A 23851-nucleotide genomic window follows, 5' to 3' on the forward strand; every position below is an offset into this window, starting at 1 on the left:
CACTCGTCCAGGGTTGGAAACGTGGGCTGCCAGAAAACCAGATTTGGTCGTCGCGGGGTAAGTATTCTCGATCACCCGATTGCCCCAACAGGGTTACATCATGACGATTAGAGACACGATTGTATTATAACACACTACTCCCGCCCAGAAATTATAGCGTATTGATGTGAAGTTAGCTTCAATCTGTGACCAAAGTCATCAAATCCCAGACGTATATTGCCGTCGCAGCTCCTTTAAAAGCCCGCTTAAATCATGGCACCCAAGGCGGCCAAATTAACATCCCAAGCACCAGGGTCGGAATCCGGGAAACAAAAGCAACCAAACACTGCGCCGGTGCACACTCGTCGAAAGGTGCGAAGGCCAAACGAGATCGTTACATCAGAAGGGACATACATACCCTCCGAAGATGACAGGAACAGTCTCGACTCATCTGATGAAGATGACATAGAGAGCATCGACCTGTCGGAGGAAGAGAGTGATGAAGATGAAGAATATGACGACGATGACGACGACGAAGACGACGACGACGACGACGACGACGACGAAGACGACGATGCTGCGGAGAGTGACTACCTTTCAGACTCAGACGAACCCGAAGCGATACGCCCTGGAACAGTTTCTCGAACTTTAGCAGGAACCAGACGATCAATATCATCACGAAATCCCCGGACATCTGTTGCTCGATTGGACAATAAAGATGCGTCACAATCACATGGTGCATTTTTCCAGACCCGAACGGAAACCACGCAGTGGATGGTGGCGCAACAACGATCACAGGAAGCATCGTCTCGAGGCATGATTGTAGCCCGCGGAGGTACCTCAACCCGACAACAAACCATTCATCAGCAATCTCCAACGGCCGAAACGAGAGCTGGACAAGAGAGAGGGGTATCGAGGGGAAATAGTCTGAGGTTGAATATGAGCTTGAGTGTTGATGTCTCATTCAATGGGTTTGTGACGGGGCGAAACCTGTCTCTGGGTAGTGTAAGTATCCTCCCCAGTCTGGCGATGGACAAGGAGACTAACCAACCCAGGGCCAGTTGTCTTACTCCTGGCCTGGGAATAACCGCACTGAAACAAGGTAGAGGGGTCGATAGGAATCACGATTTGTTGAACAAGGCTCCATGGTTGCGAGTAATCAGGTCGAGGTAAAGAGTTTATAAAGCATGAAAGGTGTAATCTTCAGCTTATGGATGCGCTTAGCATTCTGGTGATGTACATAGTTGAACTTTGGCAAGACAGTTACTCAATCATGTCCATGTCGTCCACGGGTGCATGAGCCTGCGCCGGAGCCGGGGCCGCCGCCGTGTTGGATGCCTCTGGAGCAGCCGTGCTACCACCAAAGTAGTCCTCCATCTCAGCATCAAGCTCCTCCTGCGTCTTCTTTCCGCGAGGGTTGCCACGTCCTCCTCGTCCACCCTCCTGATCCCTGCCCCCTTCTCGGTTGTCTCGAGTATCACGGCTGTTGTTGTCTCGGCGCGCACCAGGGCGACGACCACCACGTTGTCTCCGAGGCATCGGGCTTCTCGATCGGCTGCCCTGGCCAGGGACGTATCTGTCAATGCCCTTACGGGAAGCATCCTCGTCGTCGATCCGGCGATGAGGGGATAGAGATCGAGTTCTATCTCCAGGAGCAGAGATTCGCTCCGCCAAGGGGCGGCCAGGCATGACAGCCGTGTCGAAGGGATTTCGGGCTGGGCCGCTAGGCAACAGAGTCAACCGGATGGGTTGTCCTATATTTGTTCAGCATATGGAGACCTTAGAGGAGATCTTTTGGGACCTACCGTTAGCGTTGGCACCATCGAACTGTCGGACAGCCTCCTGGGCATCCTCCTTCTGCTCGTAAGTCACATAGGCTGTGCCCTCAGATCGACCGGCACGATCGTAGCGCAGCTGCAGTCGGACAACTGAACCAATTCTCTTGAATAGCTCCTAAAATTCGAGTGAGCAATCGTGTTGCGCGTATGTTTAGTTAGTCGAAACGTACATCAAGGTCGTCCTCGGTAAGATCGTAGTGGATGTTGTCTACGCGGACCTTTGAGCCCCTAGAGTCGCTATAGGAGCAAGGTGTTAGATCGTCGGGCTTGGGTTGAAAGGGTTGGTGAGAGCATACTGTTCAGGCGACTCGCGGCGACGGCGCGGCGCAGCAGGGCCTCTGCGAGAGTCTGAAAATAGGTGAGACTCCAAGAAAATCAAAATGGAGGGCGCAGGTTGTTACTGTTCTCTTCATATCGGTCATGTACCCATTCACTATTTCGAATTAGGGGACGGTCGAAGGAAATTTCTGGATGGCGACTGACCTGTCGAGGTTTCGGGAGTCGTCTCGGAAGGACTGTTGGAGGGAAGGATGCTCTGGTCAGCAACGAATTTCAGCGTGTCAAGCCGTCTTCAACAGCCAAAAGCTCCGAGCATCGATGGATGGACTGCGAGGAGGGCTGAGGAGGTCGAGTAGGCATCATCAGAGGACGGGCGGGAGGGAGGATAGATCAACCTGGGACACCGACGTCAACCCTGGAATCCGGAGAAAGGCAGCGCGGCGGATGGCAAGAGACTGACCTTTTTTACCCCATCACGGGGGTAGTCCTGACGAGGCTCGCGTCGGCGACCTCCACCGCGACGGTTGCGAGGTCCATTGTTGGGTCGCTGGCGAGAGAGTCAGTCGAGTCGGGAACAGGTCGCAAGGCTGGCGCCAGCGCGAGACCGGAAGACGACATACGGTGTCAGCGATGATCTCGTCAAGACCGCGATCCATTTTGTCAACCATTGCGGCGGGTATGGTCAAGACGAAGTCTTCGATATTGGTTGGATATCTCAGGTGTAGAGTAGAAATTTCTGTGCAGAAGCGGCGAAGTTGCGTCAAGGAAGAAGTGCGACTTTGGTGAGAAGAAGGCTCGACGCTGGTGCAGTGGACTCGACGCGGCTGGGTTGGCACCTGGCTGGCACTCGGCGTCGGCGTGCGGAGTACGTACCGATAGCTCTCAGCCACAGGCAGATGGAGGCTGAGCCGCTATTGTCTGGGACGAATCGGGGGATAAGGCGTGGGGAAGTGGGGGTATTACCACATCCAGTTGCAGCTGTAAGGAGCGACGGGTAAGTGATCCTTGCATTGCAGGCGACGGATGAGAGAAGACTTCATGCTTGGCAACGTTGAGCAAGAGACGGAGAACCAATTCCTACCTGTAAAAGCATTACCGCAGCTGCAGCGTGAACATGTACACCGAACACTGGCTGTTCTACACTCCCTCTTTCCTCATCTTCACCTCTCGGACTGCCCTCCAGACCAAGCATCGTGGCATTTCGGCCCGCTGTTTCTCCGACCTGAGACGCGCTAAACTAGTTTGAGATCTCCAATTCAACTCTAAGCTGTCCTCCTCGAGACGGACGAGCCCCCATCCCCTTGTTGGCGTGTCTGGCAGCCCGGTGCCCTAGACTGGTAATTCATCCCGTCGTATTCCTGATATTGTTTCTTCTGTGTGTCTGATCATCGCGACCCGGCTCCTCTTTTCGGTTCCCCTTTTATCTTTTCAACCCCCCCTAGAACCGCCGCCACCCTCTTGCGTTGCGCGTGCGCTTCGCCTCTCGATTCTTTCTCGCATTCGATCCAGCTTCATGCCAGCGTCCGACTCCAGATAGTCGGTATCCTCGCCCGTCGTCGATCGCCTAACCTCGACTTGCTTTTGTTGGGTAATACCCAACCCAGACGGCGCCCATGGCTAGACCCATGGGGTCAGTCCGTCTTAAGAAGACGAACCCTTTGACCCTCGCCCTCGGCGTCCTTCTCTGCGTCTTCATCATCGTCTTCCTCGTCGCCCCCTCTGGTTCATCCGTCACCTCGCGCCGACTCGATGCCGTAACCGCTGAGCATCACCTCTCGCCGCCGACATCCCCGTACCGAAAGCCCAGCTCGCGCTCTGGCATCCAGCTCAAGCCCCCGCCTGTTGCCCACTACAACCTGAACAATGTCACCATCACCACGTCGCCCATCGAGAACCGAGAAAATGTCTTGATCCTGACCCCCATGGCCAGGTTCTATCAGGGGTATTGGGACAACCTCTTGAAACTGAGCTACCCCCACGAGCTCATCACTCTGGGCTTTATCCTCCCTAAAACCAAGGAGGGCAACCAGGCCACGACCGAACTGCAGGAGAGGATACACAAGACACAGAAGCACGGCCCCGAGCAAGAACGCTTCAAGAGCATCATCATCCTGCGACAAGATTTCGAGCCGGCCTTACAGTCTCAGGATGAGAGTGAGCGACACAAGATGCATAACCAGAAGGCTCGACGGGAAGTCATGGCCAAGGCTCGTAACTCATTGCTTTTCACCACCCTGGGCCCCGATACCTCATGGGTCTTGTGGCTTGACTCGGACATCATTGAGACCCCGCCTGACCTGATTCAAGACCTGGCTACCTACGACAAACCACTGATCGTTCCCAACTGCTTCCAACGGTACTATGACGAGGAGCATAAGCAGATGGCCGAGCGACCTTACGACTTCAACAGTTGGCAGGACAGCCCAACGGCGCTGGAGTTGGCTTCCAAGATGGGCCCCGACGAGATTCTTCTCGAGGGCTATGCCGAGATGGCGACCTACCGCACGCTGATGGCGTACCTGACAACCGCGGACGGCGATCCTCGAGCTGTGATACCCCTGGATGGTGTCGGTGGTACCGCCCTCCTGGTCAAAGCGGATGTGCATCGCGATGGTGCCATGTTCCCGCCCTTCTCCTTTTACCACCTCATTGAGACGGAGGGATTCGCCAAGATGGCGAAGCGGCTGGGCTGGCAACCGTGGGGTTTGCCCAATTACAAGGTCAGTACCCCAACCCACGTCATTCTGTGTGCAAGCCCTAACATTCATCCAGGTCTACCATTATAACGAGTAGTGGATCCTCATGTCTGGGGTTGTCGACCCCCTCGGCGAACTTGCTCCTATTACGACATGACATGCGAGAGACGGGACACGGTGCATTTCACTAGGGAGCACGGCCGCCGCCCCTTGCATCCCGAGCGACCGTCGGCAAACACGTCTTCGAATCTGGGCGGGTAAGGGTTACGGCGTTTTTGTAGTATACATCTATCCATACAACCACCAAGGAAATAAAATGGCGGTGAAGCAACTGAGAAGAAAGGGGGAAGAGAAAGGGACAGGTGCCGAGGAGTACGGACGCCATACATCATCGGAGGGGGTTGGGGTTTCCCCGTGTGCATTGCATTGGCGGCCTTGGAAGGGTTCCTGTTTTTTTGTGGTCTTGTTTCGATTGTGAATTTCTGTAAGATACAAGTCCACCGCGACGAACGCAGGCATGGACAGGGAGAGGATTGGGATAGACGGGGCATGTATGTACATGTGCGCGCCTTCACGGCGATGGGCGATGCCTTGTCATTGATTCTTACGAAAAGGAAAGCACGCCAATTCCGGTATCTGCAGTGTCCCCTTGACTAGTATTTGTGCGCACTTGACGGTGCGTTTGGTTGTTCTGGTATCTGATCATTTTCAAATCGACGTCGCTCAACCCATGCCTGCCTGATTCAATCACCCAAATGTCTCCAATCCCGATGCCGACAATCAAGCTGAAGAAAGCCATTGTGTAAAACCCAGTCCCAAACTCCAGATAAAAGCGTGCTTCGTAGCCCATCTCCTTATCGCCTCAACCAGACCAATCTTGTCCATGTCCCGGGCTTTCATCTCGATTCGATCTCATTCAATACTAGCACACTCGTTCAAACCCGTCGGCTCTCCTTTCCCGGCACCCAATCACTTGCGCAAAAGGCCCCGACGGCCTAGGGCCCGCCGTACCTACCGTCCGAGTCGTGAATCCAAAACTCGACGAGCTTGCGCGTGCCGAGGGTGTCGCCACCGCGCAGCAGGGCGGCGACGTCGACGTTGAGGGGGCTATCGGTCTCGGGGCAGCTGAGCAGCATGCGGACGGCGCGGACGCACTCGAGGATGCTGTAGGTGCCGGCCCATGCGTCCTTGAGCAGGTCGAGGCAGATCTCGCCTGTTTGGAGGGCGATGTTGGGATGGACGATGGGGGTGACGAAGGTCATCTTGGGTGGTTTCTGCGGGTACGAGGACGGGATGGAGATGGAGATGAGCCAGCGGCCATCTAGAGAAGGAAAGGTTAGCTATTGCTCCAAGTATCGATGCGATGCGGGAAGAGGTGGCGCGTACCATCGTAGCCACTGCCTACGCCCTGGCCATTGATGACGGCCTCCCACTCGAGCAAGTTGCCGTCATCGACGGGCCCGAGGCGCTCTATGCCCGTCTCGTCCTTGCTCTCAACGCGCCATGTGTCGAGCTCCTTGCTGAGTCGCTTCGTCGCAGTCCTCGAGGAAGATGCGCCGGATGCTGATGGCCTGGGCATTGTGTATGCGCGCGCTTGTGGTGGTAGGTGGTTTGGCTCGTGGGATTCCGTCGGCAGCAGCGGGGATGACGTTTAATCGAGAAAGTAGTGACGATGCTGGGATGTACTCCGTAGGACGTAGGAATGACGAGGCCGGAGAAGATAGTCAAGCGATCGGCGGATGATGCCCTTATTCCAGAGGATATAGGGGGTTTCGGTGGTTTGCGGGTGATGATGGTCTGAGATGGAATGAAATGAATCGAGTCGAGTCGCCAAGCACATGAGTTAGCTGAGAGTGCCGGTGCATGAGTTACAGGGAGCAGCTCCCCAGGGCCCAATCCCCAGAGCTCGGTCACTCGGTGACAGGGATTTGCGCGGGCAGAGCCGAGGCTGGCCAAGTCCCGGTTTTGGTTGGACCCTGGGACAGCGTGTGCGTACCAGGCCAAACAAGGCTAAAATATGCCCATCATCCACCAATAGCACCTGAAAGTGCAGGGTGTGGACCACTAACAGCCAGCCTCACGTTGACCAAGCACACCGCTTACAGGTGTCAACAAACCCCCATGTTATCAATCATCATAACAAACATCATAGAAACAATCGCTTTTAATATCACTCCATACTACCACAATACAAGTTGAACAATCGTCTTATTATATGCCAATTTTAGGAGGGATTGATTACAAAATTGTCAAGCTTTTGCCATTGCTTCGTCCAAAGACACGGGACCTCACTTCCTGCGTCGTCCCCCTCTCGCCGGCTTTCGCTTCACCGGGGAGTGGTTCTTGGATGCACTCTTCTTGGCGGGCTGCGATTTGGATTCGGGCTCCGGATCCGCCTCAACGATAACCGCAGGGGTTCGCCCTCTTGGGGCTTCCCGGATCTGCGCCCCGTTTCCGGTGTTGTCGCTGGAACTTGTCTCCTGTCCCACCGAGGAGTCATCATCGTCATCCTCGTCACTGTCCTCTTCGCTTGTACCCTCGTCAACGCTCTGGCGTCTGGACCCACGGCTGCTCCTCGTGACAGGGCCGCCAGCTCCTCGCCGGGTCGGATAGGCCAAATCGTTCGAGCCCGCCGCAGGCCGTCGAGAGGCGGCCGTAGCTCGCGGACCCGCTGTCTGGAACTGGAAGGGATCATGGCCTCCCCGAGAACCTACCCAGGGGTCTTCAGGAGGAGACCCTCGGGTTGAGCGTTGCCCGGCCGCTGTGTCAGACGCCTGGCGAGTGTTGGGCGCAGGCCCTTGCGAATACTCGAAGGCGCCTCCCTCGCGTTCAGTTCGGGCCCGGCTGGGTTGTCTTTGCGAGGAAGAGGTACCCGATCGCGTGCGAGATGTTGCCGGTGGAGGGAAGTACCCCATGCGAGGGTAGCTTGGGTTATCCTGAGCGTCGCCCAAGTTGCTGCTCGACGATGGGTAGCGAGGCAGAGGGTCCTGCTGGGACCCCTTTTTCTTGCGTGAGACAGGCTCCAATTCGGTGAGCGGCACCGCGATCCGCTGTTCCTTTCGTTTCTTGCGTTCGCCCTTTCGCTTCTTCTTTCCCTCCTCCTCCATACGTTTTCGGTGTCGTTCCAAAGCTGCAAGTTCGTGCTTGTTGAGATCGACGTCACTCCTGCCCATGGCCCGGGCCCGCTCGATTCGTGCCATCGCCGACTGGACCAGAAAGTCTTCCCTATCCCTCGGCGACATTCGCGCCAACTGCTCTTCGTACTCATCATCGTCCCCGGAAGACGAGTCATCATCCTCCTCATCATCATCCTCGTCCGAGCCTCCCAAATACCCTCTGCGGGGAGCCCCGCCTTCCCGATCGCCCAAGTCTATACCCGTGAATCGAAGAGAATCACTAACAAAACGAGTAACCATCCCCGTAGAAACCCCAACGCCTTGTGAGTCCGTGTCGTCCTCATCCGTGCCCAACTCCTCTACGCGGGTGTCACCACCCCCGTATCCGTACAGCGCAGCATCCCCTTCCTCCCTCCGCCGCCTGCGCCTCGATGGTCTTCCCCATTGGGGCGCAAATTCGGGAGATCGCGGCCGACCACCTAGACCGCCTCCCCGGAAAAAGCCTCATCGATGGGCTTGTCCATTAGAGCGGCGTGACCGAGAATGGTCACGCCAGAAGCGCCAATCAGCCATAGCAGGGTCGAGAAAGGCGAAGCAATCAGACCCAAGGGTACGGAGATGACGATGATTCCAGTATAAAGCTGGGATGTAGTAGCACGGAACGTGCCGATTTCGAGATCGCGTCCTTCGAGGCGGCCAATGATGAACAGGCCGGCAACGACGAAGATGATGTCGAACATGAGTAGCCAGTTTGTGAGCAGAGCATAGATGCTGAGCATGACAAAGACGACAGCGTAGTTGCTGGAGAAGTGGCTCAGGTTGTAGTTGACACGGGACTGAGCCTCAGCAAAGTTGGCGGGCTTGGAGACACGCTTGAAGTCGAAGAACTCGGAGACGGGTCGCAGGTTGGAGAAGCGACCGCTGAGGGGACCGGCGCGGAGGCCCTGGAAACGTTCGCCGAGGTTCAGGCGGGACGTGAGGGCGTCCAAGGGGATCTGGATGCGAGCCATTGCGAAGAGATGTGTGTTTTGGGTGTTTTGGATGTTGTATGAGTGTGTGTTGATGGATGTGAGAGGTTGAGTGCCGGCAAGCGAGCTTCTTAAGTCGTTGCGGTTGGATCACGAAGTTTTTTGTTGCGTCGGTGCAAGTCAGGCAGCCAAATTAATTGATCAAGGATGACGACAGGATGGGTTGCGTGCGGGTCCTGAGAAATTAGGCAGACAAGTATCTGAGGAAGGTAGCAAGTCAGCCAGAGCTCACGATGATGCAGAGAGCCACGCAATCAGACGAGGAAGAAAAGACAAGCTGGCCCAGGTATCCGAGTTCAAGGCAGTTGGGTTGTAGGCAGCCAGGAAAGGGGATGGGGATTTTTTGGTCTTCAGCCACGTCAACCAAGCCACTTTCATCCGGTAGGGGAGATAGGGCCACAGGGGATGGGATATTGAGAACTAGTAGGGGGCGAGGGACGGAGGGCGAAGGGTGGGTACATACCGATGCGAACTGTAACGCGTGATGGCGAGATGCGAGATGCGAAACGCGAGGTGTCGAGGTGAGAGAGAGAGTCGTGTGAAAGAATGCCGCAGCTCGGTAGTTCGTGAGGCAGTGTTTTGTTTGCAGAGGACACGAAGGCGGAATTTGGATTTAGATTGCCCTGCTCGAATCAATTTGCTGCGACGCGTCCTGTCAGCTTTGGGGCGTTCTTTCAGGGGGGTGGCCACTTTTCGTTCCGGGGAGTTGGGCTTGCGGTCCACTGACGTACCTAAATTCAGCGACGGCCCACGGTCCAATTCCTCGGATCTCTGACAGAGGGAGGGATTGATGAAGCCCCTGAATCTCGCTCAATGGCCAAATGGATGCCTGGTGGAATGCCTGGCGGAATGAGACGAATCGATGAGGCTCAGCCGCCGCGTTGGAACCCCCCTGCAATGTACGTAGAGACGCACGCACGGAAAGGGACCAGGCGGAGAGACCTCCAGAGTGTGCAACTAAGGCTTGCGCTCTCAGTGCTGGCGACGACCAGGTCGGTCGATGCCGCGGGGATTTTGCTTGTTCGTTCGACTTCCCCTTCTCCGACGAACCCCCCCCGGAGAAAAAGGCTTGCGGAAGAAAAGAGAATAGCGGAGACAGGAGGAGAAATCAGAAGAAGCGGTCGAGGGCCGCCTTTTTGAAGCGGGCAGCTCGTAGCTTGGCCGAGCCCAACGCTCACCGACAGTGTACGGAGGTACGGATACATACGCACCACACACACACTCACAGGTTTTTGTATGCACGGCACATGCATCCATGTGCCAATCCAAGGCTCGCTGCGTTCCGATCCCGTCGTCCTACTACGTAGTAGATGGAGAATTTTCACTTGGCCAGGCAAACCAGGCCAGGCCCCGCGGACCATGATCCCATTGTCCACCCCGCTTATGCACGCGACACTTGAATCAAGCAAGTTAGAGCCAGCCAAGTGTGTCTCCGCTCAGGCCCCGGTTGTCTTTGGGTCGATCTCGGGCGGATTAGAGACACATTGCTTCTGTTTGGCCTTGGGAGGCGTCGCGGAACCCGGAACACCTGGAGAGGGCGGTGGGAGGCTGCTCGGCTGTTTGGCTGCTTGTGGCGGCTGTCGAGACAAGACGAAAAGGAAGGAATTTGGTCGGCACTATCTCACTCGCTCGCTTACCAACTCCTCTTCAACTGTGGACTCTGGGTAACTCAGCTATTGCGTGAGCTTCACTCTCTTCCCCCATGCCCGATACCCCATCTCTGGTGTCCCAACGACCCCACGGGATCCCCAATCAGACCTCGGTGTTTGCACCGGCAGAGGCTCTCCGAGCCAGGCCCGAACCACCCGCATGCTTCTTCGGTAACGTTGAGCTTGGATCTAGTTCGTTTTTAGAGACGACGGGGCATTGATGAGAGAGACATTGGCCTTGTTGTTTGGCATACTCCTTCTGACATTGGCTTCACCCTCGTAAACTTCCAGCTGCGGGCCCTCGTAGTCACACATTGTATGGGTCCTTTTTTCGGCGTGGCATGACGTTGTTTGGCAACCCCATCGATGGCTTGGTCGGGCCTCAATGTATATTGCTCTGTTGGCACTCCTCTCAAGGCACTCCTCTCAAGGCACTCTTGTCCTGTGGTTGTAATGCATTTCCTCTCGCATATCTCCTAGTGACGGACGGAGCTGACTTGCTCGGAACACGCGGTGCGCCGTGCCCGGCGATCCGTTGCGGAGCTTTCCCATGGTAGCCGTCCTACTGTCTACAACCCCACTTTGCTGCCTCCATCATAGTCGCGCTGTCTTTTGTTGAATGATCCTCCTTGCAGGAGCTTGGCGAGCAGCTTCCGTCGGCAATTGAGGCCTGAGAATACATGACTGATCATGACGAAATTGCATTGGTGATTCTTTCAACGGGACCTGGAAAAAATACTGCTTGGTTTGCCAAACACGAAGACATCAAGCAATACTGGTTCTGCCACTAACGCGTTCAACACGTCGAGGTCTCAAGTCTCCAGAGGGCCTGTTTATATGTTCTTATATGGAGTTGATCCGACACATTTATGAGACGTACGATCAGGTAGAGTAACGCGAGGATTTCTGCGTGGAGGCAGTAACAGGCGGTTCGGATCGAGGCGGGACCCTGAACGGGGTGGTGATGCCGCAAGTCTCTCAAGAGTACACTGAAACGGAATGTTTCCATGAACTGGCAAATTCCCATTACATCCAGTTCACGAATTTGAATATCAATCCACTTTGGTCAACGAAGTGGAAGGTAATCAATCGGGAGCTTGGGTGGCATGCGTGCTGAGCGGTCTAGTCAGCTACCCTGGATGATGCTCGAAATCGTCGACTCCGCCAATGACCACTGCCAACCTACAACTTTATCATACATAGGTAATTCACGGTATAAATGCCAAGGTCGAGACAATAATATGTATGTCGCTACTTTGTATTATTTTCCTGCAGGTTTCTATCTGAGAAGGTTCGAAATAGGGGTATCCATTCCGGATTATTTGTATCGTCGCTGCGTGCGTCTTGATACCGAATGGACGAGTCCCCATTGCTTCACCAATCGTTTTGTCCCTGCCCCTGCCAACATTGAAGTACATCAAGTTCTGCCTTAGCCTTTCCTCTCCCGCTATCAAGAAGAGGAGGTCAGAATCACCGGAAAGTCGGCGCTCTTCAACACTCAGAGAGGTCTATGGAACATACTCGGGATTGACCAGTCGCAATCCAGTTCGCCAGAAGCACTTGAGATCAAACCCACAAGACCAACAAAGAGGGCCCAACAATTTGCTGTAATCCGAGAGGCACCCGACGGTAATTTCTTTTTCCAGACACTCCGGGTATAATGTATCTCATGGTTATGGCCGGCCGAACAAGATCAACCCCACAGGACTGTCGTAAGTAAGAGAAACGAGCGCACTGAAGTTCGAATGGGCGTTCGCAGCGCCACCGGAGGTGTCCTCTGCTTGAGATTAGCGAACGAGTCCGTCCACTTTTACGTCACTAAGGAGCCTCGGAACCGACACGGCAGCGCGATGCCACGGACTAGTATTCGGAGATGTGGGGAGGAAATGAGCTTTGGCCGTTCTCGGGGGGCGGCGGATGGAGGTGGAAGCATCAAACACTGATGGCGCGAGCTGGAAACATTCTTGGCTGGATTTAGATCGGTTCTTGCCTGATGTTTCTCACCCATGTTCCCTCAGGCAAATCAACCCTGCACTGATGACAATAGCTAATCGGAATGCATATCTCTAAAGTGAATTTTAAGCCTGGCCTTCTCAACAACTTCGGAGGTTATAAGCGAATTATGAAGAGTTAGGGGGATACGCCGGCTATGGAGTGAGATGAAGCCTGGCGTAGATTGCGAATAGTAGGTGTGGCATGATGTTGGGAGAATCCCAAAATGGTGCAACGTGATTCACCAGTGTAGTGAGCCGGCAAGTCATTTCGACCGTTGATACGAGCGAGGCGCTTGTCATATCGTGATCTAGGCTACTCTCAGCCAAGCGGGCGCAACCTCATTTTAAAATGGCCGGTGTGGCTTGACATGGCCTCCGAATGCTTCTACGTTGGTTTTCCCCATGCGAGCCCCATGTGAGGGCAGAAAAGAAGTTCTCGCTGAGCCCTACAGAGCGTCTTGGCGATTGCTTCCCTGACGAAGACTCGGAAACTCGGCAGCAACGGCGGGCCTTTCGGTTCCCAGCTGCCGGGATTACGGGGTATTTTGTGGAGTCGGAGCCGGGACTCGGGCTGCTCGGATTTGAGGATCGGGCATGTCCAGGAGAGCGTCAGGAACATCAGGAGCATCGTATTATAAACGCCCAACAGCCGTACCAGGTACTGAAGTCTCTGTAGGCGGGGCTTATCTGTATAATTGCATTTGATCCTTCATACCCATGTGCGTAACATGGCGGCCTTCGCCCATGTTCTATTAGTGAGGCACACCCGATGCGGCCCTTGATTGTCAGGTCAGTCACCACACCCTCAGTCACCAACGTGCATCGTGCAGACGCCGGCACAGCCGCACCTAATTTCGTGTCTTGCTGTGCCTGCCCTCATTCGCAGCTCGGTTCGATCAAGGTGCTGCGTGTTGGCGCTCCTCCTTGGGAGATAGCCGCTGGTCCCTGACTAGTCGAGAGAGCTAGCGATAGCTGAGCCAGGGGTTCGCCAGGAACCTCACCACAATTGTCGTGGCGAAGACGATTCAAGATGCCGTTTCCGAAGCCAGTAACCGTTTTCCTGCTGACTAGGACACACTCGTCCGTAGCTTCAGGTGTGAATGGCACGGGAGTTTCTCAAAAGGGCCCCAGGCACCTTGACGCCACGAGGCCCACGACGACCTCACGGCTAGCCGCCCCTGTCAAACAAAGGAGGCTTTTCGGGAGCATCTCGTCTGTCCATCACACTACGACGGTGGCTGCGGCGTTAGCTCGCGTTAAGTTGACGTTGACGTCGGCTCGACGGTCGGTAGCCTTGGTGTTGCCGCACGGCTTGGCCAGGATCTCGGCGGTTCGATGCCATGTGCTGTCCGTTTCGAGGTTCCCTCAATGGCGCGTGCCGGCACCCGGACGGATGAAGTAAGATAGCCGATTATATAGAAGCCTGCGTGGACTGAGATGGTGTTTCTGGCTGTTCATCTCCTTCCTTTCTTGTCCCCACAGTCATTCGTTCACTGTCGTTGCATCCATTCGTTCGGCATCGCTACATTCATTCATTCATTCAGCGTCGTTGCGTTCATTCGCTCAGCAGTATTGCAGTCACTGTTTAACGCCTACTTTCAGTAATTTCCTTCATCATGGTCAGGTTGATTCCCGCCGTCCTGGTGGCCCTGGCCTTGCCTGGGATCAACGCCGGTCCTTGCAAAGTTCCAACTACGACGACAACTTCCACGAGTGCCACCACTACTCCTTCAACTGCGCCCTCTTGCACGGCTTACACAGCAGCGCCTTACGGTGCAGTGTGCGGAGGAGAGGGCCCTCCTCCGGGTAATCCTCCCACCATTGCTACTTTGAATCTCCCCACGTCCGAGGAATGTGCCTATGCCTGTTATCAGACTGCCTGCTCCAAGTTCGGCTTCACGACTGGTAACTGTATTCTCTACGGCGAGAGACAAGAACAACGTCTTGTACGACTTGCTCGTACCGTTTGCCCGCCGTACTATGACCTAGCATGTTTCGATTGCTCAGGTACTAGCATGTCGACAGCTCCCGGCTCGACTACGACTACAACTGGATCCACGCCTACTACAACACCCGAGAACTCAGCTACTTCTCCTACCACTACGTCTAATAACACTCCTACCACAACACCTGAGAACTCAGCTACGTCTTCTACTACTACGCCCGAGAACTCAACCACTTCTCCAACCACCACATCGGAGAACTCTGCTACTGCTCCTACTACTACGCCTAATAACACTCCTACCACAACACCTGAGAACTCAGCTACTTCTCCTACTACTACATCGGAGAACTCTGCTACTGCTCCTACTACTACGCCTAATAACACTCCTACTACAACACCTGGAAACTCAGCTACTTCTCCCACTACCACGCCCGAGAACTCAACCACTTCTCCAACCACTACATCGGAGAACTCTGCTACTGCCCCCACCACTACACCCGAAAGCACTCCTACTACGACACCTGAGAACTCAACTACTTCTTCTACCACTACGTCTGAGAGTACTCCTACTACAACACCCGAGGACTCTACTACCTCTCCTACCACAACAACTGAGAGCTCAGCTACTTCTCCCACCACGACGCCTCAGGAGACTCCTACTACGACGCCTCAGGAGACTCCTACTACGACGCCTCAGGAGACTCCCACTACGACGCCCGAGAACTCTGCTACCTCTCCTACCACAACCACCACGGCGGAATCGACGACCACAACGACGACGACAACAGAATCAACAACAACCACAACTGAAGCGACGACGACAGAATCGACAACAACCACAACTGAAGCGACGACTACAGAATCGACAACAACCACAACGGAATCAACAACGACGGAATCGACAACGACCACGACGGAATCAACAACGACCACAAGTAGTACCACCTCTACAACCACTACTGCGGCCCCAACATGTGACGCCTACAAGCTGGTCCCCTCTCCCCCGTCTGGCGCAAAGTGCGGTTTCGAGGGTGTTGTCAACACTGGAAAATCCCCTATCGCTACGGCTTCTAAGCAGAACAAGTCCGACTGTGCTAAGTTGTGTGTTGATACAGTGGGCTGTGAGTCCTTCTCATACAACTCGAAGAGCCATACCTGCTCCCTCTTCGACTGTTCAGTCGCTGCTGTTGCCCACTCGAAGTCTGAGTGCGGTGAACACTTTTATGACAAGACATGCTTCGGATGTTCAACCACTACAACTACCACTACGTCCACAACGACCACAAGCAGCACCACCTCTACAACCACTACAGCAGCCCCGACCTGCGACGCCTACCAGATGGCTCCATCTCCTCCATCCAGCGCCAAGTGTGGCTTTGAGGGCGGTGTTAAGAGTGGAAAGCATGCTATTGCTACCGCTACCAAGCAGAAGCAGTCAGACTGTGCTAAATTCTGCGCTGACAACACAAACTGCCAGTCGTTCTCATATAACTCCAAGACTGATATCTGCTCTCTCTTTGACTCTTCAGTCACAGCAGTTGCATATGCCAAGTCTTCATGCGGCGACTACTTCTATGACAATGCATGCTACGTATGCCAGTCAACCACCACGCCTCCTGCGGTCTGCCAGCCGAAAACCACTGGGCTGTCCGGAGCCGTGTGCGGTAGGGAGGGCACCAAGAAGAACAGCGTCAACTATATTGACATGAAGTCTGCCAACACTCGCGCGCAATGTGCCCAGTTCTGCTTCAACAACGCCGCTTGTGACTCCTGGGCATACCGCAGCATCGGTAGCGTCTGCACTCTATACGACAGAGGAGTCAGCTCCGCATCTTCGTCCAACGGTGGTTGCGGTGTCGAGTGGTATGACCGGGAATGCTACTCATGCCCTACCACAACCACTACTCCCCCAGCTACGTGCAGCTCGTACTCGCTCATCTCTAAGCCGTCGAGCAACCAAATCTGCAACAAGAAGGGTGAGATCTGCAGGGAGACTTTCCTGAGCTTTGGTGATGCGACCAGCGACGCAACTTGTGCCAAGAGCTGCAACCAGACCCAGGGGTGCAAGCTCTTCTCGCGTGCCAAAAAGAACGGCGTGTACAAATGTAGCATGTACTCGGCCTATGACTTCACTGCCAGCATTTACGGAGTCGCCTTCTCGCAGCCTGATTGTTACGAGTGCTGTGACTCTAGCAACTCAGGAACTTCGATCCGCCAGACCTAAGGCTTGGTTCCCACATCTCTTTGACCGAGATAATCTTCTAGGGGCGGGCAGTGGTGGTGGAACCAGTTAATTTCTACTGCTTCATCCCCGTACTATACAAAAAGGACATGCCAAGTCTTATTCGTTCCTCACCTAAGGGCTATTCTTGGGATACTGCGCAGTTATGCCTCGTATTTGATCTTGATACCCTGGGTGAGAATTATTTCGTTTAATGCATTCAGGATACACTCTGAAATAACCTCGTTTTATTGTTTAATGTCATGATTTATAATACTTAGTTAGCCGTACATATGTATGTATACCTTGGCAGTCACCAACACGATGTTCAATTTTCCTTTTGAAAGTAATTAGCACTATAACATTATAAGCTACGGGATTTTCCGATTTCTGAGTCTTCATATGTGTCCAATAAATTTTGGCAATCTATGTTAAGATTCGAAGTTGAGTTAACCTTGGCAACCTGGCAACTGTTGGAAACGACTGGTTCACATGTCCGAGTTGCCTCGGCTCTTGGACTTGATACATATCTCGCCATGTTAGGCTGCAAAACTGGGAACGCTCAGTATAGTAATCAAGCTAGCAATCCTTGGAGGCACATAATGACTTGGCGCACAGTGATAATATGATGCGGTGGCAACACTTTGGTCGGGGCAAACGTAAAGTAAGTTGACTGCTCCAGTCCTATTATCTTCACATTTATCAACTCCATCAATTTTGCACAACCAACAGGCAATATGTCACCCCTCAACCTCTCGCCCAATGCCGCAACGTATCCTAGTACACTTGATAAAAATCTAACATCGCATCAAAGCACGCTCGCTATGCCCGTCCATACGGCCATCCTGGGCAAAGGGGTATATATGAATGCAAAAACCAATCCCAGAGTCTTGAGTCTTTCCGTCTAGCCAAGTCGCAATCCAAATCTCTCTCAGCACTTCAGACCTCAAAGAAATAGTCGTCGTCCAGCCCTTCTCGAGATGGAATCACACCGGCTCCAGGCACCGGGCCATCGAACGCCGAGTCCATCCGCACATTCAGCAACCGGATCTTTAGCCCGTATTCGCTCACCATGTTAACCAACTTGTTCGTCTCCGCCGTAATTGGCGCCTGATTCAATACTAGTAGCAACCCGTCCAGCCACTCAGAAGCGAGACTGTGGCTGAGTGGCCACAGCGAGAGAATCGGATGCTCCTTGGTATCCATTCCCTTGTTGGGATGCACTGGGTTGATAAAGCTGTACACGGTGATCTTTGTCGTCGTAGTCTTGGTTGTCGCTCCACTATTCGTGCTCTTTACGTCGTCTGATGCCGACACGTTGGACACGACCGAACTGATGGTGCTGAGGTCAATCTTCTCTCCTAGAGATTCCAGGGTCGGCTCCTGGGGTGTCTGTTTTTCGAAATCGGCATAGTGGAGATATCGACGATTGTGAGACAGCTTAGCATACCGCCATGGCGTCGGCGTAAAGAGTCGGTGCTTAGACCCGTTGTTGTTCTCTCGCTTTGGCGTCGGCTTTGTGAACCACGACCCCTCAAGGAGGCATCGGATCCTTTGCTCCTTCACGAACTGTAAGGCCTCCTGCTTCAACTCCTCCCGCACTTGGTATAGATGTTGACCCCATGTGCCCTCAAATGACATCTCGAGCAGGTCCATTTGTTGCTCTCGTAGGCGCGCCACATCGTATTCTTGCATCTCTTCCTCTGCCTCCAGCACATCCTTGGTTCTCGTAGCGCCGCCCACCACCTGGTCAACGAGGATCCGCACTAGCTCGACGACCTTTTCAAAATCATCATGCTCTGCACCAGTGACCTTCCAAACTCGAAAAAAGGCATGTAAGGCAGCTGTATGCAGCCGAGACCACTGAAGTAGAAGAGGTCGAAACAGTCTGTCGTGGTCCTTTGATTCCATCACCTGGTACCCCTTGGTGTCCTCTAGGTCGGCCTTGTCGACTTCAAAGTGCTCATACAGCACCATCGTGACCGCGAAGCTCGCTCGGGCAACGGGGGAACGTTGGGATGCCGGCTTGCCCGCCTGCTCTAGCAACAGCTTTTGGAACCGGTCCTCATGCTTCCGCACGTAGTCTGTGATGTCCATCATGCCCAGGAAACCAGTAATGTCAAACTCCTGCGCAGGGCTCTCGGTCTCAAAGCCCAACCTTCTCCACTTCTCGGGATTGTGCCTTCTGCTCCCCTTCTTTGCCGATGCCTCATTTTGCTCAATTGACGGTGAGTGGCCGTTTACGTACGCGCGATCCGGAGCGCTGGCGAGATGCAAGCCCTTGAGGGCCCGTCGATGCTCCGGTCGTTCCAGGTCAACCTCTACCTCGCGCCACTTCCTCAATAAAATCTTGGTCAATGACTGAAACTCTAACAGGGGATGTGCCAAGTCCTGTAGGGCCGAACTCTGCATGAGCTTATAGACGGCCTTGATCAGCCCCAAGTCTTGCAGCCTCTTGATAAACTTGGACCACTCGTCCCCTTGGGAGGTCCCGTTGGCCTTGCCGCCGCCCATGGTGGTCTCGTTGGACACGGCATCTCGGATCAGTGCATTGATGAGCATGAGGGCGTTCGCGCACAGGGCGTGATCGGCACTCTGCAGCTGGGCTATCACCAGCTCAAAGAATTGCGGGTAAACGGCGACGGCAGGCTTCAGGGCGCGGAAGCCAAAGGTCCCGGGGGTGCGGCTCGCGGCGCCTCCGAGGGCGGTGGACTGGGAATGGCTGACGAGGGCGACCAGGATGGACATGGCGCCCCTGAGGATGTTAACCAGTGGGTTCGTGACGATGAGCTCCACGACCCGCTCGACGAGGTCACTGGCCGTTGGACCCTCGAAGATGTCCCATCCCATGTCAACTTCGAGGAGGCGTGTGAGGCTCTGGAGCGAGTAGGCGAGGGTGTTGCCGGCGGCCGTCATGATGAGGCGGCGCAGCACGACGAGGCCGCCCGAGGAGATGAAAACGTCGGCAAAGGCAGGGTCGTTAATCGAGTTCTGTAGCTTGAAGACGGCCATCTTGCGCGAGGCATCTTCGTCGCTGGCTAGGCGCGCAAGCAGCGCGGGGATGTCTGCTTGATCCATTGTGTTTCGGGTTCGCGTTCGAGTTCGGGGAGGCGGGGACGGGGGTCGAGTTTAAGCTGTAGAAGCACGCGACGGGGGACGGAGGAGATGTTATGCCGGTGCATTCATTGCCTGGGGTTGGAGAGGGAGCAGGCCGCTGTCGGTAATGTCGTAGTTGGCATCAGTGGCAGTGTTAGGCCGCCTCGATCTTTTTTCTCAGTCTAGAGTTTGGAGTCGTGAGTCGCGAAGCGCGGGGGAAAGTCGTTGTGAGACTGCATTGGAGACGCAGGAGACTCGGAAGGTTGGTTCTTGAATCGATTTGATGAACCACTTTACCAGTTTAGGACTGGGCTAGTGAACGGTCTCACCGGCTCCAAGCCACACCTCTGGATTGGCCGGCAATGTTAGCGCCCTTGTTTTAGCCACTTCGTTTGTGGCTGTGGTGGTTTTGTCTCCAGAATGTTCCCCGAATGATTGTTAAAAATCATCAAGAGATTTTAGCTGCGTGAAATAAGCTAAAGTCTAGGACATGTTTTGATTAAGGTATGCTATTCGCTAGTAATCATTAGTAGTCATGAGAATCAAGTTTATAATCTTGAGACGAACCCGCCACACACGTGACCCAGCCTCACCCGCCTCATGTGGCGCAAGGCTATCTTCCGACGTCCCAATTCTTCCTCCAGACAGCTCCTCCAACGCCAACCATCATCACAGATCAGCCTCAACCAACCTTGTCGCCACATCTCATCTTCACAAACATGGCCAACTTCCTCGCCTCTATTTTCGGCACCGAGCTTGACAAGGTCAACTGCTCCTTCTACTTCGTAAGTCCCACCTTGCCTTGCCCAGCGGGCGCGTGGAAGCTTCGCTTAGTATTCCTTGGCTCAGCATTGCTAACTTTCGCGCCATCGCGCGCTCGCCGGATTAGAAAATTGGTGCCTGCAGACATGGCGACCGCTGCTCTCGAAAACACGTCAAGCCCTCCTACAGCCAGACCATCCTGATGCCCAACCTCTACCAGAACCCGGCCTACGATCCCAAGAATCGCATGAACCCATCCCAGCTCCAGAACCACTTCGACGCCTTTTACGAGGACATCTGGTGCGAGTTGTGCAAGTACGGCGAGCTCGAGGAGCTCGTTGTCTGCGACAACAACAATGACCGTGCGTGCCACCCCCTCCACCATCTATTCAAAGCAAATGTACTAACACTTTCCTCCAACAGACCTCATCGGCAACGTCTACGCGCGATTCAAGTACGAGGAATCTGCCCAGAAGGCCTGCGACGAACTCAACAGCCGCTGGTACGCTGCGCGCCCCATCTACTGCGAGCTTAGCCCGGTGACCGACTTCCGCGAGGCCTGCTGCCGCCTTAACTCTGGCGAGGGCTGCGTCCGCGGCGGCTTCTGCAACTTCATCCACCGCAAGAACCCCGGCGAGGAGCTCGATCGCGACCTTACACTCAGTACTAAGAAGTGGCTCAAAACCCGCGGCCGTGACGAGAAGAGCGTCAGTCGTTCGCCGACCCCGGAGCCTACGCGACGTCGGTTCTAGTGTCTTTAGTTGTTGTGTTTTGTGGTTCCAATCCAATTGATCAAGGGGAGAAGGAAAAGAATCCACTCCCGAGGGCGGTCTGGGTCATGGCGTTTAAGGAAGGGGCTTTGGGTAGCTTCATTTAGGGTGTGTTGATGATGCCACATTTATACAGATAATTCATATGAATTCAAAACAAGTCGAGTTCCCGACAAGAATGATCTTTGTTGTTGATTATTCTTGCCGGGTTGGTGTTGAATCCTTCTTACTCATTGCCAACCCATCATAATGCAGATATGTACAATGGTATCCCTTTATAACGAGTCCTGATGCCGCGCCGATGTTGATATATGCCCTGCCCCGAACCGTCGCCTACCCCCGTTCTTTTAAAGTAGTCAACCAACCTTGCCGCCTGGCCCCTCTATTCTTTGGTTGAAAATTGTGTTTATTGTTTCGTGTCCACGGGTAGGTCCTTCTTGAGGTCTGCCACGAAGTCGATGAGGGGTCCGTCAGCTGCCTTTCCCGTCGAATTTAGCATGTTCTGAATCTCGACCTCGCTCGGCGTGGGCTTGATAGCATTCTGCTCAGCGGGTTGGGCGGGTTGCGATGCGGGTGCCTCGTCGAAATCAATGAGGTTATCCTGCGGCTGCTCCTTCTGTGCCTTCACCCCCTCAGGGTTAGGCTTCTCGAGTGTGGCGCGGCCATCGAAATGTCCAAGCTGCTTGTCGACGACGGCTGTAGGGCTGTGGGGAGGGATGAGATGGCGCTGGTTAGGCTTTTGGCCCTTGACGATGGGGAAAATAGACATGATTTGCTCGGCCTGTTTCTCTGGAGTGGCGGAATTATCGCTGGGTGTTTGTTAGACCTGCTTTCCCTTGGTTGAAGTAGATAAATGCACTTACATCGTAGCATTAATGACCCATTCGAGGTCTTCCTCTCCTTCTTCTAGGCCACCAGGGCCACCGCTCACGCGGCGGAATAATCGAGGGTGCCACTCAACCGTGTCTTGAGCTCTTAGCGCGGCTTCTTCACGCTGGCGATCCTCAATCTTGGTCTTCTCGTCGGTAGCGAGTTCGTGATTCCGCTCCTTGACCGCCTTGGCAGTTTTCTCCCAGAGTCGCTGTGATTCTCGTTCCTCCTGCTCCACAATTGGTCGTACTACCGGGGAAGTGGGCTTTGCTTGCGTGGCATTGAAGAACATTTCTCGGTGGCCGGTCTGCGTTGGTTAGTCTTTTAGCCTGCCTTGGAGAGACTCAACAACACTCACTCTCATGTCCTTGATGAACATCTCTTCGCTCCATAGCCCAGAGAGCTCGTACAAGATTTCGCCGGTGCTCTCCTTCTTAATCGTTCCGCCAATGGCATTGTAAGTACCGCCAACCCAGCCCTTTGTCTTGAAATCGATGTCGGCGACTAGATCAAGCTCGGGACACCGAACGAAGCTGTGATCTCCAAGCTCATACTTCATCTTTCCAAAAAGGATACCTCGAGCGTACATGTTGGGCTGTGTCAGGATGCTGAGATGGATGTTAGCTCTTATCGGCCACTTACACGATGCGGCTCAACTGAAATATTGGACAAGTTAGAAAATTAGGAGAAGGGTGGACTAACTATTGCTCTCCCCTCGCAGAGTCCTTGCCCCGGTTGAGAAGGGTCAAGAAGGCAATGCCCTCCATGAGACTAGCGGCAGAGTTGCCCAGGAACCGACTTCGGGGCTTAAGGGTGCCATCGATGCGGAGGTGGTGGTCGGGGGCCAGATAGAAGTAGCTGGACTTAGGCGGGTGGTGAGAGGTCTGTTCAGAAATGTAGTAGGCTCGCTTGTTGTCGTCGAATTCCCAGTAGCAGGTAAAAATCTCGCCGAGAATGGGGTTCAAAGGCTTCTTGACGCCTCTGCTTGTTGTCAGTAGCTAGCAAAATCAGGTTCGGGGCAGGGGGTGACCAACGGAGGGCGAATGTGCCAACCACTCAGATAGAACTTGACTACGGAAACGAAACGCTCGACAGGGTCATCTATTTCGGGAATATGGAGGAGCATCTCGGGGTGGCACATGAAACTATGGGGAAAGCGTCAGTCCGAATACGTCGAGATATGGAGACGGGAGAAAGCACTTTGTGATCCTCTCGAGCATGCTGCGGGGTTCCAGGATAAATGTGGGCAGGACGACACGACTGAGGTCGGCTCCTGGGCGCAGCTGGGAGATGATATGAGAGAGGACTGGAAGGCGATTGCGGTGGTCAGCAGAGGCCCGGAGACGTCTGGGAGGCGGCGGCTGCGAATGCGACAGCGGCGGCTTCGGAGGAAGCGATAGTCACTCACCATTGCCCTGGTCGGGCTCCATGACGGAGGTGTCATCGTCGCCGTCGGGACCGCGGGGCTCTTCGGTCGAGGAGCGGGCGCCTGTGGGTTGGGCAAACCAGTTTGTCAACATGGCGACTTGATAGGCGGCTCACGACATTCGCTGGGGGGGAGAAAATTGGAGGAGAGGGGCAGAGAGAGAGAAATGTCTAGGCGGGCTG

The 23851-nt window shown here is 54.4% G+C and overlaps 11 protein-coding genes across 11 annotated transcripts; 5 read left to right on the forward strand and 6 right to left on the reverse strand.

Moving 5' to 3' along the window:
- Nucleotides 1-528: 528 nt before the first annotated feature.
- On the forward strand, nucleotides 529-1180 carry BGZ61DRAFT_438659 (uncharacterized protein). The gene is made up of 2 exons (XM_046244266.1): nucleotides 529-984; nucleotides 1035-1180. The coding sequence occupies exons 1-2, from the start codon at nucleotides 754-756 to the stop codon at nucleotides 1083-1085; spliced, it is 282 nt and encodes a 93-aa protein (XP_046112400.1). The 5' UTR covers nucleotides 529-753; the 3' UTR covers nucleotides 1086-1180.
- Nucleotides 1181-1197: 17 nt separating this feature from the next.
- Nucleotides 1198-2947, reverse strand: BGZ61DRAFT_19167 (uncharacterized protein). Its single transcript, XM_046237804.1, has 8 exons — nucleotides 2717-2947; nucleotides 2557-2643; nucleotides 2301-2332; nucleotides 2219-2250; nucleotides 2114-2165; nucleotides 1988-2054; nucleotides 1785-1932; nucleotides 1198-1733 (listed from the first exon to the last, which is right to left on the reverse strand). Exons 1-8 carry the CDS (start codon nucleotides 2762-2764, stop codon nucleotides 1243-1245), a joined length of 957 nt encoding a protein of 318 aa, XP_046112401.1. The 5' UTR covers nucleotides 2765-2947; the 3' UTR covers nucleotides 1198-1242.
- A 762-nt stretch (nucleotides 2948-3709) lies between these two features.
- Nucleotides 3710-4889, forward strand: BGZ61DRAFT_488866 (family 62 glycosyltransferase; the record flags this gene model as incomplete). Its single annotated transcript, XM_046250156.1, has 2 exons — nucleotides 3710-4816; nucleotides 4869-4889. The coding sequence occupies 2 exons, from the start codon at nucleotides 3710-3712 to the stop codon at nucleotides 4887-4889; spliced, it is 1128 nt and encodes a 375-aa protein (XP_046112402.1).
- An 898-nt stretch (nucleotides 4890-5787) lies between these two features.
- BGZ61DRAFT_336760 (ubiquitin-conjugating enzyme/RWD-like protein) lies at nucleotides 5788-6371 on the reverse strand (the record flags this gene model as incomplete). Its single annotated transcript, XM_046238991.1, has 2 exons — nucleotides 5788-6113; nucleotides 6179-6371. 2 exons carry the CDS (start codon nucleotides 6369-6371, stop codon nucleotides 5788-5790), a joined length of 519 nt encoding a protein of 172 aa, XP_046112403.1.
- A 612-nt stretch (nucleotides 6372-6983) lies between these two features.
- BGZ61DRAFT_438667 (uncharacterized protein) lies at nucleotides 6984-8388 on the reverse strand. The gene has a single exon (XM_046244267.1). It carries the CDS (start codon nucleotides 8206-8208, stop codon nucleotides 7081-7083), a length of 1128 nt encoding a protein of 375 aa, XP_046112404.1. The 5' UTR covers nucleotides 8209-8388; the 3' UTR covers nucleotides 6984-7080.
- On the reverse strand, nucleotides 8388-8918 carry BGZ61DRAFT_338302 (prenylated rab acceptor 1; the record flags this gene model as incomplete). Its single annotated transcript, XM_046239118.1, has 1 exon — nucleotides 8388-8918. One exon carries the CDS (start codon nucleotides 8916-8918, stop codon nucleotides 8388-8390), a length of 531 nt encoding a protein of 176 aa, XP_046112405.1.
- Nucleotides 8919-13234: 4316 nt separating this feature from the next.
- BGZ61DRAFT_438673 (uncharacterized protein) lies at nucleotides 13235-14128 on the forward strand. The gene has a single exon (XM_046244268.1). It carries the CDS (start codon nucleotides 13610-13612, stop codon nucleotides 13979-13981), a length of 372 nt encoding a protein of 123 aa, XP_046112406.1. The 5' UTR covers nucleotides 13235-13609; the 3' UTR covers nucleotides 13982-14128.
- Nucleotides 14129-14195: 67 nt separating this feature from the next.
- Nucleotides 14196-16748, forward strand: BGZ61DRAFT_471036 (uncharacterized protein; the record flags this gene model as incomplete). Its single annotated transcript, XM_046248162.1, has 1 exon — nucleotides 14196-16748. One exon carries the CDS (start codon nucleotides 14196-14198, stop codon nucleotides 16746-16748), a length of 2553 nt encoding a protein of 850 aa, XP_046112407.1.
- Nucleotides 16749-17328: 580 nt separating this feature from the next.
- Nucleotides 17329-20323, reverse strand: BGZ61DRAFT_438676 (ELMO/CED-12 family-domain-containing protein). Its single transcript, XM_046244269.1, has one exon. It carries the CDS (start codon nucleotides 19821-19823, stop codon nucleotides 17685-17687), a length of 2139 nt encoding a protein of 712 aa, XP_046112408.1. The 5' UTR covers nucleotides 19824-20323; the 3' UTR covers nucleotides 17329-17684.
- BGZ61DRAFT_438677 (putative splicing factor U2AF 23 kDa subunit) lies at nucleotides 20317-21506 on the forward strand. The gene is made up of 3 exons (XM_046244270.1): nucleotides 20317-20626; nucleotides 20731-20965; nucleotides 21027-21506. The coding sequence occupies exons 1-3, from the start codon at nucleotides 20561-20563 to the stop codon at nucleotides 21353-21355; spliced, it is 630 nt and encodes a 209-aa protein (XP_046112409.1). The 5' UTR covers nucleotides 20317-20560; the 3' UTR covers nucleotides 21356-21506.
- A 273-nt stretch (nucleotides 21507-21779) lies between these two features.
- On the reverse strand, nucleotides 21780-23763 carry BGZ61DRAFT_338500 (uncharacterized protein; the record flags this gene model as incomplete). The annotated part of the gene is made up of 7 exons (XM_046239134.1): nucleotides 21780-22182; nucleotides 22237-22550; nucleotides 22602-22851; nucleotides 22946-23224; nucleotides 23278-23388; nucleotides 23444-23549; nucleotides 23652-23763. 7 exons carry the CDS (start codon nucleotides 23761-23763, stop codon nucleotides 21780-21782), a joined length of 1575 nt encoding a protein of 524 aa, XP_046112410.1.
- Nucleotides 23764-23851: the final 88 nt, after the last annotated feature.

The sequence above is a fragment of the Ilyonectria robusta genome (assembly GCF_021365365.1).
Source record: "Ilyonectria robusta strain PMI_751 chromosome Unknown BGZ61scaffold_1, whole genome shotgun sequence".
In the NCBI taxonomy this organism is placed as follows: domain Eukaryota; kingdom Fungi; phylum Ascomycota; class Sordariomycetes; order Hypocreales; family Nectriaceae; genus Ilyonectria; species Ilyonectria robusta.

Excerpts from the sequence above, each read along its gene's own strand:
- BGZ61DRAFT_438676 (XM_046244269.1), bottom strand. The coding sequence starts at position 19,823 with ATGGATCAAGCAGACATCCCCGCGCTGCTTGCGCGCCTAGCCAGCGAC.
- BGZ61DRAFT_19167 (XM_046237804.1), bottom strand. The coding sequence starts at position 2,764 with ATGGTTGACAAAATGGATCGCGGTCTTGACGAGATCATCGCTGACACC. Across the intron at positions 1,933-1,987 it reads TTACCGAGGACGACCTTGAT|GAGCTATTCAAGAGAATTGG; the intron begins GTACGTTTCGAC and ends CTCGAATTTTAG. Across the intron at positions 1,734-1,784 it reads CGATGGTGCCAACGCTAACG|GACAACCCATCCGGTTGACT; the intron begins GTAGGTCCCAAA and ends GAACAAATATAG.
- BGZ61DRAFT_438673 (XM_046244268.1), top strand. The coding sequence starts at position 13,610 with ATGCCGTTTCCGAAGCCAGTAACCGTTTTCCTGCTGACTAGGACACAC.
- BGZ61DRAFT_438659 (XM_046244266.1), top strand. The coding sequence starts at position 754 with ATGGTGGCGCAACAACGATCACAGGAAGCATCGTCTCGAGGCATGATT. Across the intron at positions 985-1,034 it reads GAAACCTGTCTCTGGGTAGT|GGCCAGTTGTCTTACTCCTG; the intron begins GTAAGTATCCTC and ends TAACCAACCCAG.
- BGZ61DRAFT_438667 (XM_046244267.1), bottom strand. The coding sequence starts at position 8,208 with ATGGTTACTCGTTTTGTTAGTGATTCTCTTCGATTCACGGGTATAGAC.
- BGZ61DRAFT_438677 (XM_046244270.1), top strand. The coding sequence starts at position 20,561 with ATGGCCAACTTCCTCGCCTCTATTTTCGGCACCGAGCTTGACAAGGTC. Across the intron at positions 20,627-20,730 it reads TCAACTGCTCCTTCTACTTC|AAAATTGGTGCCTGCAGACA; the intron begins GTAAGTCCCACC and ends TCGCCGGATTAG. Across the intron at positions 20,966-21,026 it reads CTGCGACAACAACAATGACC|ACCTCATCGGCAACGTCTAC; the intron begins GTGCGTGCCACC and ends TTCCTCCAACAG.